This window comes from Erinaceus europaeus, chromosome 18 (assembly GCF_950295315.1).
Source record: "Erinaceus europaeus chromosome 18, mEriEur2.1, whole genome shotgun sequence".
Taxonomy (NCBI): domain Eukaryota; kingdom Metazoa; phylum Chordata; class Mammalia; order Eulipotyphla; family Erinaceidae; genus Erinaceus; species Erinaceus europaeus.
Window position 1 is genome coordinate 60,309,453 of NC_080179.1, and position 15,977 is coordinate 60,325,429.

The window sequence follows — 15,977 nt, forward strand, 5'->3', positions numbered from 1 at the left end:
TCCAAAATAAATAAATAAATAAATAAAACTGAAAATACATATGGTTCAATTGACAAAGCAGCTATAAAAATTTTATTATTTATTTTTACCTTTTGAAAGACTGAAGATAATCAAACATGTTGAACAACATCAATCATTAAAGTAACATTTTATCTACTACTTTCATTTTCATATGTTTATTTTGTATTTTTTATCTTAAAAACAACCTGTTAAAAATGACTTTTATTTTCACAGGTCATTGTGCATTAAAAAAAAAAAAAAATCTCACCAATGTGTCCTGGAACCTCTCCTCTCCAAGGCCCTACCCCAATAGGGAAAGATAAAAACAGGCTGGGGTTATGGATTGACATGCCAAAGTCCAAGTCCAGTGAAGAAGCAATTACAGAAGCCAGACATTCCACCTTCTGCACCCCATAAAGAATTTTAGTCCATACTCCCAGAGACATAAACAACAGAGAAGTTTCCAATGGAGGGGATGAGACATGGAACTCTGGTGGTGAGAGCCTTTCAGCCTACTATGATTCCATCCTTACCTACCTAGGCAGATGAGTTCACCAATGTGTCCTGGAACCTCACCTCTCAAGAGCACCATCCCACTAGGGAAAGATTAAAATAGGCTGATGGTACAGATTGACCTGCCAATGTCCATGTCTAGCTAAGAAGCAATTACAGAAGCCAGAACTCCCACCTATTACATCCAAAAAAGAAATTTAGTCCATACCCCCAAAGGGGGGAAGTGTTAAAGCAAGATTACCAGTGAAGACTCTGAACCCCAATTCCACTGGGGCCAGAAACGTTTGTCACTAGGAATTTTTGCATTTGTACTGTCACAGAAAAGGAAGCACATCTGGAAAACAACAGAGGAAGGCACTGTTTCCTTTACTGGAAAAGGAAGAGGAAAAAGAAAGGACAGCTGGAAACAATTATAGGCATTAGGTGTGACTTAGAAATGAAGTGAAAGCAGGGCGGTAGCTAGGAATAAAAATGGACAAGAAATATTTATAGAGAGACAGATACATTTAAATATAAATCACCCATATCAGTGATCTTTGAAGAACTATTGCAGTTTCTGCTGGAGAGAGATGGCGTAGGGACACAGAACTCTGGTAGTGGGAATGCTGTGGTATTATATCCTTATTATCTTATAATTTTGTAATTCAATATTAAATGACTAAGAATTTTTATAAAAACGTAGTTATAAAAAAAAGAAGTGATCACAATATTGCTGAAATTTATATTAATAAATAATCAAAAAGAATGTTTAATAAAATAGAAGGGGTTTCTGAGTCAATGTTAGAAATTTCTCTTAAAAACTAAGAGAATGGGGGACCGGGGCAGTAGCACATCAAGTTAAGTGCACATGGCTGCGAAGTGCAAGGAACCGTTCCAGGATCCCTGTTTGAAGGCCTGATTCCCATGTGCAGGAGGTTGCTTCCCAAGCGGTGAAGCAGATCTGCAGGTGTCTATCTTTCTCTCCTCATTTCTGTCTTTCCCTCCTCTCTCTATTTCTTTCTTATACAACAACAACAAGAGCTATAAAAACAATAACAATATCAACAACATGGACAACAAAAATGGGGAAAATGGCCTCCAGGAGCAGTGGATTCATAGTGCAAGCACAGAGCCCCAGTGATAACCCTGGAGGCAAAAAACAAACAAACAAACAAACAAAAAACCTAAGAGAACAAACTGATAATATCTTCTTGACCTATTTGAATTGCAACTTGTTTAAAATCATAATTTGAGTCCAGATGAAAAGAGTAATTCAGATCTAGCCCATGGGGATCTGAAAATACATAAAAATGTAAATTTAGAAAAATAATGAGAATGCTATGACAACAATTAAATGGAATTGGAGCTTGAGGAAAATGAAATTAAAAGTAGATTCAAGTAAGAGTTCTCAATATCACCTTTGGAGAGGGAAGCAAAATTTCCTTCATTTTCTTAATGAGTACTGTCAATATCTAAATATCATGTCAGATTTTTAACACAATACAATGTGTTAAAAATGGAAGTTATAGGAGTCAAAGACATAGTACTCTATATGATTAGGGGAAAGTAGGACATTCTTCACTGGTAGCACATTCCACATTTACTATATAAGTTCCTACCTTTCACTCTCCAGATAACAGAAGTTAAGGAAAGGGGGTCGGGCGGTAGCACAGCGGGTTAAGCGCACGTGGCACAAAGCCCAAGGACCAGCGTAAGAATCCCGGTTCAAGCCCCTGGCTCCCCACCTGCAGGAGGGTCGCTTCACAGGTGGTGAAGCAGGTCTGCAGGTGTCTATCTTTCTCTCCCCCTGTCATCCCCTCCTCTCTTCATTTCTCTTTGTCCTATCCAACAACAATGACATCAATAACAACAACAATAATAACTACAAAAATAAAACAGGGGCAACAAAAGGGAAAATAAATATTTTAAAAATAAGTTAAGGAAAAAGGTTACTGTTCTTTCCATGGCACCACATTAACAGAATAGAATATCTGATCTTAGGAAGAAAGTATAAAGGGTTCTACTGCAAACACTCTTATAACAGGGCAGAACTTTTATGTCTCTAATTTCTACAATTCTTGATTGAAAGATTATGCTAGAGAGACAGAGAAAACTAATAAAAATAAAATAATAATAATAATAATCCAAAGAATCTACTGTGATAAATGACACATGCCAAAATTATATTTAAACAGTTACTTAGCCCAAAGGAATCCAGCAGAGAGTAAGTGTAAGCTGTGTGGAGGTTTTCTACTTCTAATTCCTTTGACAGAAATGACAAAATATGGTCCTTTCATATCATGACAGGCAGAAATAGGAAGCGAGAGAACATAACATATGTTGCTGCTTAAAATGAGAGGCGGTATTGTCATATACTTCAGATTGACAGCTTTATTTGAAAAGGGTCTCTGGGTTTTTGTTTTTAAGGAATGAAAAAAAGATAAAAATGGAAGAAAGCAGGGAGACACACAATAGCTTTACCTCAACATTTTTGACAGACAAGACTGTCTAAAGGCTAATTGGAAATTCAGTTTAGCACATTCCGGAAAAATATGCAAGCACATATATTTTTTAGTAGAATGCTGAAAGAATGTTGTTAGCGCATATGTAAATTTCCAATTCTTCCTTACTACCCTTACCCAACAACCCAAACAAATCAGTTTAAATACAACTTCTTTTACTAATGTCTTTTGAAGCATCATGGTAGTCAGAATGAGTCAAGTAGCCATCTGCTGCAAATACAAATAGAGCTACATTCCAGAATTATATTACATAGTCTTCCTAGCAAAGTTCTTACATGCAAGCTGTTCTTGTCAAAATCAGACCCATTGTGATGATGCATCTTAATATTCAATCAGACTTTAAGTAAAGAGTGACAAAAGTCCACATATGGATGACAGCTGTTCTTTCAGTAAATATTTTCCCATGTATTGAATGGAGGCTTATGGTGGTATAGGAAATGTTCCACAAGACATTTCAGTCTGAACTGCTTGGGAATGATTAAAACAATAATAAAGGTAAAATTTTAGTTTTCAAAGCTTTGCTACAAATACTATATATATATATGCTCTCCATTTAACATGGGATACTCTGTTATTAACCCACAAATATCCTTTACTATACAGACAGATCAAAGTACTCAATTTATAAGATTCTAGGCAATTTTTGTACACATTCATCTAAAATAATACCATAGTGTTTATAAAATCAAACATAATTTTTGTATTGACTTTCTAGTCATAGGAACAAAGCTGGTGAGAATTTAAATATGTTACGACTATATTCAGTAACTACAAAACAGATAATTGAGCCTTTTAAATAAGCTGTTAGATTAAAAATGCTATCTTTTTAACCAATAAAGTGAATTGAAAAATTAGACAGTAAAACAAAAAGAAGTGGTGATAGATTCTAATTAGGGATTTAGTAACTATAGTTTTACACCAGTCACAAACATTTAAAAAGTATTATTATTATTATTATTATTAATCATCAGGGATTAGTGAATTAAAGGGCAAACACTAGAAGAAGAAGAAGAAGTGAATTAAAGCACATTTATACATGCATATGGTTTCTAAGTTTTGTGTAGCAGGTGTCTGCTACATATTCCCCACCACCACCAACATGGACCTCCAAACCTCTTTTCTACTCCTTTCCCAGAGCCCTTTGCTTTGATGCAGTAGGCCACCCTCTGTCCAGGCTTCCTCCTGTGTTCTCCCTTTCTAACTCTGCTATCCAGGTTCTACCTACATGTGGAGTTATCTAGTATTTACTCCTCTCTTTCTAACTCATCCAACCCAACACTTTAATCTTAACTAAGATGATCTTAATATTTAAGCAACACCCTTGAATAGATACTGTGCAGCGCTTATATATCCCAAATGATGTACTATTGTTAGTTTTTTCTAATGCTCTATTTTTCAAGTAGCATTTTTGAAATTTAGTAATTACAAGACCTACTGTTTAGTATCTTAAAGTCTCTTTTGCTTAGATCTAAAACTATCCTGAGGTTCTTCTTTGATGACCTCAGAACAACTGTCTGGTAGATGGCAGATTGTCTGTTAAATTAGACCTACAATATTGATGAGTCAAGGAATTATTGTTATACTTGCCTTTGTTGTAGACAATTTTCCTCTTGAAATGCAAATGTTAAAATAAGCTTTAAAACAATAAGTCTGCAGTTTTGCATTACACAGCTCTTGTCAGTCTCTGATCCTTTTAAGAATGGAAATAATTTCAGATTAACTGTAGAGAAGAATGTCTTACCCTGCTATTGGATCTACTGCTATTGCCTTTGGATTATGAAGCTCCAGGTCGATCAGAGTGACACATACAGACCCATTGTAATTACAGACAAAAATCCGGTCACTGACATGGTCCACAAAATAGAGATTTCTGGTGAGCCAGTCAATTGCCATTTGTTGCACATCTGAAAAACAGAAACACACACACACACACACAAAAAAAAAAATCACTCATTTACAGATAGAAATCTAGCATTATAAATCAAAGAGTATATAAGTCTGCCTAAACCAACAGAGAGGAGAACATAACAAAAGCATAGGGAGATGTATGATAAGAGAAAAATACAGTAAAGCAAATCTTTCCTTTGCCAAAATAAGTGATGTAAGCATTCTGTAAAATAATGTCTATTTCCTATTAATTTTCTTCTTTTTTTATCTAAGAGCAGATGACTTGGACAAATGGACAAGGCATTTCCATAGATATTTATAGTAAACTTTTCTAGTATTTACATTATACAAAGTAGCTCATTCAGCTCAAAGGAAACAACTGGATTGATGGCACAACGAAATGCCTTAGGGCTGGCAAGATAGCTCACTTGGACAGTGTGCTACTCTGCTATGTGCAGAGGGCAGGACAGGGTCTAGACCCTAGTCCTCACTAAACTAAAGGAAAGTTCAGTGCTGTAGTCTCTTACTCTCTCATTACATCTTGTGGGCTTCTCTGTCTCTAAAATATCAAGTCAAACAAAAACAAAACAGAAAACAAAAACCTAAATGCTTTAGTAAAAATAAATAAAATACTTTTGATACCTTAAAGCAAATCATTATTTTCATATCCTTTTATTTTTCAACAGGGAAATGTATAAATTGTTGACGAGAGAGACCAGTAAAATCTCTTTGCTTACAGTCCGGATATTGCTTAGAACACTAGCAATTGACCTACCCTGTGGTTCAGCAACTTATCTTCTGGGGATTTACCCAAAGGAAACAAAACCACCAATCATAAGAGACCTATGCATACTTATGTTCATAGGAGCACAGTTCATAATAGCTAAAACCAAGAAACAATCCAGATGTCCAACGAGAGATGAACGGCTAAAACAACAACAACAACAAAACCATGGTATATATACACAATCAAATACTACTCAGCTGTTCAAAAGGATGATGTCACCCCCTTTGTGTCATCTTGAATGGAAGTAGAAAACATCATGTTCAGTGAAGTAAGTCAAAAAGAGAAGAACAAATGCCAGATAATATAATTTCTAAGCAGGACTTAATAAAGTGGGACACAGAGGGGGAACTCCTAATGCAAGGTAGACTGAACATGGTATATTGCATCAAAGCAAAGGACTCTGGGGAAGGAAGAGGGAGGAAGGTGTAGAAGAGAACTGTGGGGTCCTGGTGCATAATGAAATTGTACTCCTATATCAGTGATTGCACTGGTAAAACAGTAACCCTCTCAATTAAAAAATTTGTTTGCAAACTTGGAGATAAAGGAAGAAACAAAAAGAGGCAAGTAGAAGTGAAGGTCAGGAGATTTGTTATTTTAGTTTTGAGTATGCTGTGAAAGGCAGGTTGTTATCTGTTGGCCCAAGAGCTAGACACAGGCAAAGGGAGAATTCTCTTCCTCCCTTGAAAGTTGCCTAAGCATATTCTTTTTTTCTGTTTTCTCTACCCCAACAATTTACTCTAAATACTCAGAGAAACACCTTCTGCACTGCTCCACCATTCATGAAGATTCCTCCTCTGCAGGTGGGGCTAGGGAACTGACATTCCTGAATTTTATGACAGCCTTTTCTTTTAAAAGTTTTATTTAACACATAGGCTCAGTCTCTCATCTCTCTTTGATTGGTGTCTAGGAGACATAGGAGAAACCCAGTGTCTCTTCATTTTGTCCCTAGACTTCTTTGCTTTAATGCAATATGACACATGTAGTCCAAGTTTCACCTTGTGTCCTGCCTTACTGTCCTTTATTCTTAAGTTCCACCTATAAGTGAGGTCATTTTGTATATATTTCTATAATTTTGGAGACAGAAACATTGATCAGTTTTTTCTTATTTTATTTTGACATTTTTTCCTTTATTAGGGGATTAATGTTTTACAGTTGCTAGTAAATATATTCTTTTCTTTTTATTCTTTGTGAATTATATTCATTAGAACTCAGGACCGCTGTTCCAAATGCCATTTTAAATACCTTGGTTGCATGTAACTATGTACTGGGCCCTTTCCATGACTCACCCCTCATGCTTGGTACACAGTTGGTTTAGACTATTAGTTGCGATTTCTGACAGAAGAGCTGTCTGACAGCATTCACACCTTCTTTCAACTCTGTAACATTTCCAAAAGACTATATGCTATCAAAACAATGGGGTATGGCTAACAATTTTAGATTTGTCTGTAAGATCTTGCTAAAGAACTTAATAATCAGCAAAACACTGATAGGCTTTCTTTTCAAAAACATGTATGCATATTCTTTAAGTGTATTTGTTAACACTGGAAAATTGAAGCAAAAGTTCCCTTGAAAAGCCAAGAGAAAGATGAGGGCTGGGGAGACAGTATAATGGTTATGCAAAAGTGTTTAATTTCTGAGTTTCTAGTTTCAATCTACAGTATCGCTATAGGTCTGAGCTGAGCAGTTCTCTGATCTCTCTCTTTCTATCTTATTAAAAGAAATTACATCAAAACAGAGAAAAAGATAAAGGAAGAGAGACATAAGTAAATACATTTGACTAAAATGACAAATGTTTTAGGAGTCTGGTGAATTTTTTTGTCAATTCAGTATTTTATTTTACTGAAATATAACAAAATTCATATATACTATAGATAAAAATTAATTTATAAGTTACTGAGATGGTCTTTTAATTTTCAGTAAGAGCTCTGATACTTTGTAATCATGAGAATAAAACTTTGAAAACCTTTATATTATTATACTTATATAATAATATATCAACTTTGAAAACCATTATATTTATTATATTTAGCTAATTGCCTGTTATTCTTTTCTTTTTTAACTTTTTAATTTTTTAATTATCTTTATTTATTTATTGGAAAGAGACAACCAGAAATTGAGAGGAAGAGAGAGATAGAGAGGGAGAGAGACAGAGACAGAGACACCTGCAGCACTGCTTCACCACTCATGAAACTTTTCCCCTGAAGCTGGAGACCAGAAGTTTGAACCTGGGTCTATGCACTATAATGCGTGTGCTTAAACAGGTGTGCCACTGCCCAGCCCCTCTTATTCTTTTCTAGAAGAAAAGTTGCCATGTGGCAGATCTCTCTCTCTCTGTCTCCCCTTTGCCTCAATTTTTGCTGTCTCTCTATCCAATAAATAAATAAAGATAATTTAAAAAAATGATTAAAAATAAAAATGTCATTAGGACTTTTTTCAATTGTCCCTTTAAATTATCTCTTCCTAGAATCATTCAGAATTTCTTAATTGCAAAAACAAGTTCCTTTTCTTTACATATCTATAACATCTAAATGTACTGACCATTCAGATTATGATTCTACCCTAAATATTGATAGTTATTTTTTTAAATAATGATGGTACAATACTAAGAGTTTCAAGATGGAAAATTTCAACAATATTGAAACTTATAGAGTAATGTAAGGATGTACGCATTAATGTCTTTAAAACATCTCATTGTCTATTAAGTTTAACAACTGACACTATGCTTATGTTCTTTAATACCATAACTGGTAGTCTACCAACAGTGTAATGAGTAAGGCTTAATTAAAAAATATTAAAAGAAAAAAAGCAAAATGAAGATTGTACATTCTTAGGATAATAAAATAGTTACATGAATATTTAATCATGTCCTAAAGTAAATAAATGATTACTAGAGTTAATGATTATAAAATTTAAGTCATTGAAAATCACTAAGATAAAATGTATGTTTGGGTCTTTAGACGACATTGTTTTTTCTCTAGAACTACTTGTCAAAGTTCTGACCCTCACTCCTTCAGACTGTGTTGCCTTTGACAATACAAATCTTCAAGGAGTTGACTAAATTAAATTTAAGCTCATCAACATGAACCCTGATCCAAACAAAGTCCCTATAAAAATAAGAGATTAAGATACACAGGCAGGGCTATCTGTACAGAACAAAAGATATCTACAGGCCTCTTGGAATATACCTAAAATATTGTGTGGACTTCTACCCCTCTTATCCTACAATCCTGTCAATCATTATTAAATCAGTAAAAAAAAAAAAAAAAAGATATCTACAAGCCAAAGAGAGGCCTTGAAGAAGTTCAACTCTCCTTGTTCTACCTTGTTCCTTCATTTCAGACTTACAGCCTTCAGAACTGAGAGAAAATCCATTTTTGTTTTTTGCGCTACCTAGTATGCAATCAGCTGTTATGGCAGCACTAACATACTTACTCAAGATTATTGTGTATTATTATTATTTATTTATTTTTATAAACAGTGAATTAATCCTGGGACTTCAGAGTCTCAGCATGGAAGACTTTGTTGGTATGCTTCTAATTCTACTTCTAAAAACCTCTTCTGTTTCATTTGGTTTAATCCCCCCTGCTTAACACTGCATTCTATTTATATAATCACTGTATTCTATTTACATAACCACTGCATGGCATTGGTTTAATCCCCACTGGTTCATGATGTCTTTTTGCTCCGCCCCCTCTCCTTGTCACACCCTGATTTTCACCAGTCACTTTTCTCTCCACCCTCTCTATGTCACATCCTGTTCCCACCCTACTTGGCTAATATATACATATATATATACAAGATTGTTTTTAGTTTTAGTTTAGCTTAGCTTGGCTTAGATTGTGCTGCGTCCTGCATGAATAAAGAGATACTGCCTACAGCTCAACCATGAGTCCCGGGTCATCTGTCTCCGCTTGTGAAGCCAGCCCGACACATAACCCTTATACTATCTCCCTTGTTCACATGCCTTTTGTTTCAGAAATTAAAGCATTTATTTTCTGCTAAAGAGGAACATAAGAAGTTGCTTAGCTGTGGGGTCTGGAGTAGAGCATCTAGAAAGCTACCTATTTTAGAGTTAAGTAATTACATATTTTTATTAGTAGTTTAGCGGTGTTTTATAAAAGTCTAAGATTTTAGGAATTTAATTTCATGACCACACATGGTATTTCTAGTCATTGTTCCTTTAAAAATTGATTTTTATTGAGATAACATTATTTTGCAAGATTATAGCCTCTGAGAAGCAAATCTCACTGCTCTGCAAAATATGTGCTTAGTCTACCTTACCCATTACCTAAGTGCCTTTCCCACCAGTAAAGAAAAGTGGGCACCATATTTCCTACAACCCTTTCTCCCACCAGCTCTGTAGTTCCCAGACCTGCAGAAACAGGTTGACTGTTTATGTGTGTCACCATGAATAGTCTACTGTCTTGGTTTCTAAATCCTAGTGAGATTATCCATTACTATCTGTCTCTTTCTAAATTAATTTGCTAAATATAATCCACCCCTTCCAGTTCCAGCTATGCTATAGCAACAAACCTCTGAAATTTTAGACTTTTGTAAAACACTGCTAAACTAACAATGAAACTATGTCATTACATAAATCTACAAGTATAGTTAGCTTTCTAGATGTTCTACCTCAGACTTCATCCTTTTGTAAAAATGAGTAGTTTTCCATGGTGTGTATAAACCATAACATCCTTATCCACTCATCTGTGATTGGCCATTTGGGTTGCTGCCAATTTTTTTAATTTATCTTTTAGGCTAAAATATTCATAGACATTTCCTTTCTGTGTTTACAGTGGGATTTCATAAAGGAAAAGGTATAGTTTATTTCTGTTCAGTCGGTTGTAATTAGTGGAAAGTCCCTGGGGATAGTTTTAAACATAGAAATCAGATGTCTCTTCAGCATTTTTCAAAACTTGGTGGTTAATGGTTTACAGTACATTTACAATTATTGGCATATGGGTACGATTTCTTATCTCATAAAGACAGGGGGCTACAAAATAATATCTTCAAATCTGGTCCATCATCATGTACTGGTGTATAAATAATGAGGGTTAGGTGCTGGTGTATAAATAAACAAGGGTTAGGTATAAAGGCAGGTGATGAGACAGGAAGGCCCTATACTTATTTTGGGAAAGATATGTTGGCTTCATAAAGTGTCAGGGTAATAGTGAGATTATGTGGTTTATAGCCAATGTGTCTTCTTTGTAAACATTACATTTATAAACATTTAAATGTATATATCACATTTAAAGGAACACATTTCAGTGATAGGCTAGCTTGATGAAAGAGCCAAGAATGATAGAAAATTTGACAATATCACAGGAAACTAAAAATATTCCAGATACAGATTGCTTCTCATCCACATTGCTTTTCTTGTTATATATTATGAATATTTTAGCTTAACATTTCTATTTCCATTCAAATATTGCCCTTCAAGCTGTGTGCTGTCTTCAGTGAATAATGTTATGGTATTTCTAATGTAAATATAGAGAAGAGTAAGAAAAAATGACATTTAAAAACTGTTAAGATTGTGAAAAAGAGAGAGAGAAAGAAAAAGATGAAAACATTCTGTTTCTTCTGATTTGTGTATCTCTTAAGTACAAAATTAACATTTAAGGGTGGGGATAGATAGCATAATGGTTATGCAAAGAGACTCTCATGCCTGAGGCTCCAAAGTCCCAAGTTCACACATCCCCCCCCCCCACCACCACTACCACACCACCACTACCATAAACTAGAGCTGAACAGTGCTCTGGCAATAAAAATAAATAAGTAAATAAATAAATAAATTTAACATTTAGGTTTTATACCACATTTCTTGGCTAGAAAAATTGAAGATGCTCACAGGATGATAAAATAGTGTAGATGCATTTATCTTTTCTATGCCACTAAAATATCTATAAAACCACATATTTATTTCATTCTCAGATTCTATTAAATAAACGTATTTGAGTCAAGTCAAAGCTCTGCCTACTTGGCACAGTAATTACAATGGTTTTTACAGACATTCAGTTGGGATGACCAACATGTTTACAGGAAGAACCTTAGTCAGAAATAAAACTGATAGCACTTTAGAGTCTTTTCCTTTCCTTTAACTAGTAGCAGCTTGACTCTTTCTAGATTTTGATCCTGAGTTTTAAACATTTGAACTTCAGTGGAAATGAGCATAAAGATCAATTGGTCATTTTAGTAACCATAGGCAAATGCATATATACTGTATGTGCCATTACGAAATCCATAAAGAAGGTGATTCTAACATGGGATAGTATCCAGTATCAGGTATGTGCATGGGTCCTTAATGTTCCTTTGTTTTTTGAGAGGACAAAGACACATAAGATAATTGTCACTTTTAAACTTCTACTTTACACTGCCACTATTTCTCACTTTCTTCTAATTTATACAACCAACTTGTCTTAAATCTTATGAGGAACAATTTTGGGAAAAATACCAGCTACTAGATGAAAAAATGAAGCTAAATGAACAAAAACCCAGTTTGTATAAGGGTGGCTTTTTCCTACTAACTAAAACATTGATATTTTTATTTGATTCATATTTCAAATGGACTCATTGAGTCAGAAAGATACTTCATTAAATAAGGTTTTAACTTGCCATGTGCATAATGTAGGTTTGAAATCTGGAGCCACATGGGAGGAGCTAAAGAAGGGGGACCAAGTGATGGCACACCTGGTTGAGTACACAGGTTGAGTGCACAAGAAACCAGGTTGGAGCACACAGTCCCCACCTGTAGGGGGAAGCTTTGCTAGTGGTGGAGCAGTGCTGCAGGTATCTGTCTCTCTTCCTCTCTATCACCCCCTTCCCTCTAGATTTTTCACTGTCTCTATCCAATAAGTAAATAAATATAATAAAGCTATTTTTAAAATATTGAAAAATAATAATAGAACTGGAGGGAGGGAGGTGTAATAGCAGACTCAGTTCTTTCTCCTAATAAAACTAGAAAAGCAATGAAAATCACCTGAAAACTCAACGAAATACAACCAGAATTCTTTCTTTTTCTGTTCTTTTTTAATTTTTTTTCATTTTCATTTTTTTTTATTTTTGCCTCCAGGGGCTCAGTTCCTACACTATGAATCCACTGGTCCTGGAAGCTATGTTTTCCCCCTTTATTGCCCTTGCTTATCATCATCACTTTATTGTTGTTGTTGCTGTCATTGTTGTTGGATAAGACAGAGAGAAATCGAGAGAAGAGGGGAAGACAGAGAAAGGGAGAGAAAGACAGACACCTGCAGAACTGCTTCGCTGCTTATGAAGCAACCCCCTTGCAGGTGGGGAGCAGGGTGCTCCAATCGAGATCCCTTGAGCCGGTCCTTGCTCTTTTGCACAATGTGCACTTACCTCTCTGTGCTACCGCCCGACCCCCACAACCAGGATTTCTTTAGAAATTCACAAAGCCACAGGTGAGTATAAACACTTGCGGCTCATGGACAGAAAAGGAGTAAGGAATAGATAGTCAGAACTCAAAAAGTCATACTCGTTGATGGCTGGCACCCAGTAGAGTACATGCCAGTGGCAAGAAAATAGATCTAGATTCTTAACTTATGAACTCAGGGGAACAAATGCACTGGACTGCCCACAAGCACCCACTAGAGTTTAAGGGAAAAAATCTGGGTGAAATTAAAGTCCACTAACTGGCTCAGGCTTCCATGGACAGCTAGAAAAATGAATCCCAGCCAACTTCCCATAGCACAGCTAGAGATTAGCTGCTCAGGCATGGCATTTAGGGGGTTGAGTTAAAGAAACAAAAACTTGTAAAAAAAAAATGTTGGGAGTAAATATAAACAGAAATTGAGAAAGAGGAACAGAAAAGGGAACTCAAAGTAAGATTTGACTGAGATTGGAGTAGGGTACCAAAGTAAAAATCTCTGGGTTGAGGATGAGGGCGGATGTTCAGGTTCACTGGAGTGGGGGATGGTCTGGGACACAGTCTTTTGGTGGTGATAATGGTGTTTATGTACACTCCTATTAACTTGTTGTCATATAAATCACTATTTGTCAGGGCCAGCCTCGGCAGGTTATTAGGGTACTTCTTAATGGAAAGGGGAGTTGGTGAGTAATGAAGTGAGAGACATGTCAGCTGCTTCAAGTGCAGGAGAGAGGCATCTCTGGCATCCCTCTGCACAGCTTTATTTTACAAACACTTTTCAGCTGAATGCAGTTGACATCATGCAAGATTATTTTTATTAACATCAAAAATAACTCCAGACATTATTTTCATTTTAGGTATGTTCTCCTTGAAGTTACCTTGGTCTGAGACAACTTGCCCTCCCCTAATTTTTGAGCATCCGTGTGGCATTGGTGTGGCCAAAAGAACTTCAAACACTACTCCCTTTGTTTTAGTCGTCTGTGTTGGGTTAGCATATCTTTTCTGGATCTCAATCTTTCTTCTTAAGCCATTCTTGGATGGGTCTAACTAGATCATTCAAACAAAGTCTTTTATAATATCTAGTAAACTGTCTATCTAAAGAAATCTTCTGCTGTAAAGTAAACACATGCCATGGGGGCTGTCTTCTGGCTAACTTTCATATATATGAGCGTTTACTAACTTTTACCCACTAACCCTTACCATTTACTGCCTTTTTATATTTAGGTGGAAACCACAGTCTGCCACTCATCCTATAAGACACTCATAGTTCTGGTTTTTGGTCTGAGTCCAGCTAGTAGTTTTTAGTCTGAGTTAGCTGTAGTGGTGGCAAACAGCTTTTCTTCTGAAAGCCTTTAAATGAGCACAGCAGCTTCTGCTCCCAGGCCATTTTTAGTCTCCTTACACTCACTGCCATAATTGCTGTTACTATGCACTTCCCCTGGGGATCTCTTTCTATTGTCTCCAGGTAATATCTGTGTATTTCCAATATAGTCAGTAAGTCCTCAAATTACCAATGTAATTGGAAACAAAAAGGATGAATAGCTTCATTTTGGTCTAGGACTTCTCTCTTTGCAGGCATCCCCAGCCGGCCCGGACTCTGTTAGGCAGCAGACTTGACTTTGCCTCCTCCAACTATTTAAATTATATGAGAGGAGAAGAAATTGATTGAATGTCTCAGACTTTTTAATGCACAGACCATAGGCTGAGTCTTTGAAATGTTGACTATTTTAAAAGCTTAGACAAAGGAGAAAGAAGCAACCAGTTGCATTACTTTATAAGACACAGCTATATACAAATAATGTCAAAGAACATAAATTTTGGTGATGTGTATCATATAGCAAATCCTAACAAAGGGATTTTCAAAGTTAATCCAATTTCCAAATAATTTTATTACAGAAATAACTATCTATTGCCTTCTTAAACCCTAAGACAGCAGGAACCTTCCGCTTCCTCTATAGAGCCTATATTTTTCCTAGCCCTGGAACCTCTAGGGTGGAGCTCACTTTCCTGCATGCTTCTCTCAATTCATACCAAATGATATCACATCTGCAACTTGGGCTGTGGTTAGTATATTGCACCAAAGTAAAGACTCTGAGGTATGGGGGAGGGTTCAGATTTTAGAATATGATGGCAAAGCAGGACCTAGTGGGGGTTGAATTGTTATGTGGAAAACTGAGAAATGTTACACATGTACAAACTATTGTATTTTACTGTCAACTGGAAACCATTAATCCCCCAATAAATATTTTTTAAAAATATTCTAGAATAATACTTAATATACCAAGTGCCAATTAAATATTATTGAAGAAAAAAAAAGAAGTACTTTTTCTGACCTGGCAAGGTTAGAAATCATCTAAAAGGGAAATAATAAATTACACCCAAATTATGGAGGTTGAACAATACATTTTTGCATAGCACCTGCATCACTGAAAAAATAAAAAGAAAACTTAAAAATTACTTGGAGAACAATGAAAATGAACAGGCCAACTACCAGACCCTGTGGAATGTGGCAGGAGCTGCCCTAAGCAGGAAGTTTATAGCACTACAGGCCCACGTTCACAAACAGCAAAGATCTCAAGTAAGCTACCTAACATCACAAATGAGTCAACTAGAAAAGGACCAGCAAAGATACCCAAAAGTCAGCAGGAGGTAACTAGTCAAACTCAGAAACTAGTCAAAATTAGAGCAGAAATTAATGAGATGGAATCCAAAAAGACAATCCACAAGATTAATGAAACCAAGAGCTGGTTCTTCAAAATGATAAACAAAAAAGATAAGTCACTGGCTAGACTCACAAAAAGAAAATGAGAGAAAGCTATGATTAAAACAGTCAGGAGCAAGAGAGATTAAATTACAACCGAAGATGGACAGATACAAAAACTCATACATGAATCATTCCGCCCAA

General features: G+C 35.7%; 1 protein-coding gene across 1 annotated transcript in view; it reads right to left on the reverse strand.

Annotated features, from left to right (window-relative positions):
- Positions 1–15,977, reverse strand: part of LRP1B (LDL receptor related protein 1B) — a 1,816,831-nt gene that overhangs the window by 955,749 nt on the left and 845,105 nt on the right. Inside the window, exon 7 of the mRNA XM_060178059.1 lies at positions 4,756–4,918. Within this exon, the coding sequence (XP_060034042.1) occupies positions 4,756–4,918 (163 nt within the window). The remainder of the gene's footprint in view (positions 1–4,755; positions 4,919–15,977) is intronic.